The 3,244-nt window shown below is 38.3% G+C and overlaps 1 protein-coding gene across 1 annotated transcript in view; it reads right to left on the minus strand.

The window, feature by feature from the left end:
- The window catches only part of Trrap (transformation/transcription domain associated protein), a 139,493-nt gene that overhangs the window by 104,233 nt on the left and 32,016 nt on the right, over window positions 1–3,244 (minus strand). Inside the window, exons 16-19 of the mRNA XM_033764788.1 lie at window positions 3,044–3,244; window positions 2,862–2,959; window positions 2,266–2,460; window positions 1,637–1,828 (exon numbers count right to left, since the gene is read on the minus strand). The exon at window positions 3,044–3,244 is cut by the window's right edge and continues 14 nt beyond it. Of these exons, the coding sequence (XP_033620679.1) occupies window positions 1,637–1,828; window positions 2,266–2,460; window positions 2,862–2,959; window positions 3,044–3,244 (686 nt within the window). The remainder of the gene's footprint in view (window positions 1–1,636; window positions 1,829–2,265; window positions 2,461–2,861; window positions 2,960–3,043) is intronic.

Consider the following 3,244-nt stretch of genomic DNA (forward strand, 5'->3'; position numbering starts at 1 on the left):
TTTTAAAAATTTTGCTTCTCGATTTATTTTTCTTGAACAATACTCCAGTATTATAACATTAGCTTTATCCTCCTAGATTTGATTCTGATTCTGTGGTTGTTGATCTATCTACAGGTTGTTTTTAATGATGGCAAAAATCAGAACACTTGAAGACAGTGAATTAGGAGTAAATAGATTGCAATTAAGTATTTTGTTATCTTTAAAACAAACAATATTTTTCTTATATATTAATACAAAAGTAACATTAAGGTTGCTGATAACTAATTGCTACAAAGTGGGGAAGAAAAAAAAAAGAAATTGGCTGACTGTGATGGGACATGCCTAACTATAGCACTCTGGGAGGCTGAGGCAGGAAGATAGAAAGTTTGAACCCAGCTGGGGATCTAGCTCAGTGGTTCCACCACCTGCCTTGTAAACACAAGGACCTGAGTTCAATCCCCAGTACCAAAAAAAAGAAAAGTTTGAGCCCAGTCTCGGTGACTTAACAAGACCCTGTCTCTAAATAAAATAAAAAAGGCTAGGGATAGAGCCATTACAAAACCCCTGGGTTTAATCTTCAGTACCACAAAGTAAATCAAACAAGGAAACTATCACCTAAAACCAGAATACTGTACTTCACATCACCTGCCATTTATTTGACTATGTCTTCAAAATTTTCCCTATGGAAAACATTCCTCTGCAGGTACAACTGGTGAGAACACTCAACTTTCTTTTTGTTTTTTTCTTTTCTTTTGTGTTCTGGGTTCTTTTTTTTTCCCCCTCAACTTTCTATAGGAAAAAAATAGTTTGTCACAAATGTGTAAGGTTTTTTGTTGTTCTGCCTTGTTTTTAGTGATGTCACTATGGATAGGTTTTAACATTTCTAAAAATAAAATCTAATTATATAAATTTAGTCCCATACAAAAACATGTGGTGAGGGCCAGGGATTTCATTCAGTAGTGCCGCCGCCTGCCTTAACAAGGGCAAGGACCTGAGTTTGAGCCCCAGTACCAAAAAAATAAATAAATAAAAAATGCAGTGGGACAAATCTCCAGTGTGACCTTAGGAAAGACAAATCTGTGACAATTTATTTAAATGGGAAAATAAATCGGGCGTGGTGGCACACGCCTATAATCCCAGCACTTGGGAGGCTGAGGCAGGAGGGTTGCTATGAGTTCGAGACCAGCCTGGGCTACATAGTGAGTTTCAGATCAGTCTCAACTACATAGTGAGACCCTTTCTCAACCCCCCCCAAAAAGGGGGGGAATAAACAGCTCTGAGATGTGCTGTTTCTGTTGCATGGAGAGCTGAAGAAACAAAACCTGAGAAAGATGGTCAATTACTGATGTGCTAAGAACTATTCCATTAGAGAGTTTCACAAAGACATTTTTTATACTTAAATTACTTTGTATCACATGCATAATCCAAAAAAGAAGCTTGACTTTTAAAAAGGGTGACCATACTAATGGCATGCTTATTTATCAGAATTTTTCACACTAAGACACCAGATAAACAAATTGAACTTGCTTAGAAACACAGATTGTTTTTTACACTTGGCCCTTAATCACTAGTTTCTGTTCAAAACAAAAAACATTTCTAAAAAAGCAACAAAAGAGAACCTGAACACAAGTACTATTTAGATCTAAATGAGTATTACCTTCAGCATTTGCTCATTTTCAGCTGCAAAGAGGGAGACTGAGCCAAAGACCAATTTAAACAGCTTGAGGTACAGGTTGGAGAGCTCCACATTGGAGCCCATTTCTGGCAGCCGGTCCAGAAGATATTCCACCAGGATGGTAGCAAACAGAGCAGAGGTAGTAGGATTTGCCAAGAAGGAATTGGCAACAATCTGTCAAAACAAAAAATGCAAACAAAAGTAATCCCTTCCGTAAAGTATTTTTTTCTGAAAGCTGAACTTTCCAAAGCAGACAATCAAACCCGTATGACATGCCAAGAAATTAATTACCCACCAAAAGGAAACAGATGAATCACCTTACTGAGAAGCTTTAGCCACTAGGGCACTTAACCTGTTCTATCCACCTCATCAAATACCAAGAGCTTACATTTAGCCTACATCTAATTTCTATGAATCGAAGGATTGGTCCAATGTATGTGGATGTTTTGAAAACTTTTTTCAAACATTATGGCCTAACCTTCCTTGGCTGTACATGCATACCCTTAAGTTACATTATTTTTAAATTTTTCAAAACCAGTGAAACAAAGTAATCAACACGTCAAAAAATTTTAAAGTGAATGTTTAAAGAATGTAAAAAAGAAGTTTTATACCTGAAGAGCATAATTTTTTGAGATTCTTTCCACCATATAAGGGACTGTAGTTTGAAAGATTTCCTTAAATGTTAAGGGATTCATCATGGTGAAAACACCAGCAAAGTGTTCCAATACCTCCTTCTCTTCCTTCATCCTGACAGTCTGGCAGTTTGCTACTCGAATATATGTTTGTCCATTTCCTGCTATCTGGACCTAGTACAGGACAGAATCACCCACAGGTATAACTGACTTCTGAACACATTCTATCACAAAATCATAACAAATGTCCCCTCCTTAAATTCTCTTCATTCACAATGAATTTGGAAAAGAATTAAAAAACAGGAAAAAGATTTTAGTGTCTATATTAGGAAAGAAACAGTAAACAAACCTAACTCCTATGTTTCTGTTGCATTCCATTTGTACCACCTCCCCCCAGTTCAGAAGACTTACCACAAAGAATTCAATGCTAGGTTGCACAACAACAGCAAACCTGAGTGTACAAATACCATGGACCAGCTAGTCACAGAATTCTCGAGAACCATTCCCCCACCTGCACCTCTAATTCAAGAGCCATCTTCCACGCTCAACAGCCTGGTTCCAGGGCACTTCCTTACCTGATAAATATCCAAGGCCTGCATTGCATACTTCACAAGTTTTATGTAAATCTGAGTCTCTTTGGGTTGTAATTGTTTGTTGGGAATGAACTGAGCTTCTGGGAAAAGAGACAGCATATAAATCAAGGTGACCAAAACTCACTCTATTAAAAACTCAGTTCTTAAATTAAGAGGAGAATTACCACCAGGTGCTTTACAAGATGTTATGCCCCACGTGATTGTCTTGACACCACAGACCAAAGTTTTTACCAAACTTCGGCAGTCTGTGACCTGGAATGTCTGCTTGTCCTCCTTATCCTTTTCTCCTTGCTTCTCAAAAGGAGGCACAGGGGCTGGAGTGACAGGGGTGGCTGGCGTCGGGGGTGGGGGTGGCGGTGGAGCAG

The sequence above is a fragment of the Fukomys damarensis genome, unplaced genomic scaffold, assembly GCF_012274545.1.
Source record: "Fukomys damarensis isolate Sample0158 unplaced genomic scaffold, DMR_v1.0_HiC HiC_scaffold_17, whole genome shotgun sequence".
NCBI classification, from domain to species: domain Eukaryota; kingdom Metazoa; phylum Chordata; class Mammalia; order Rodentia; family Bathyergidae; genus Fukomys; species Fukomys damarensis.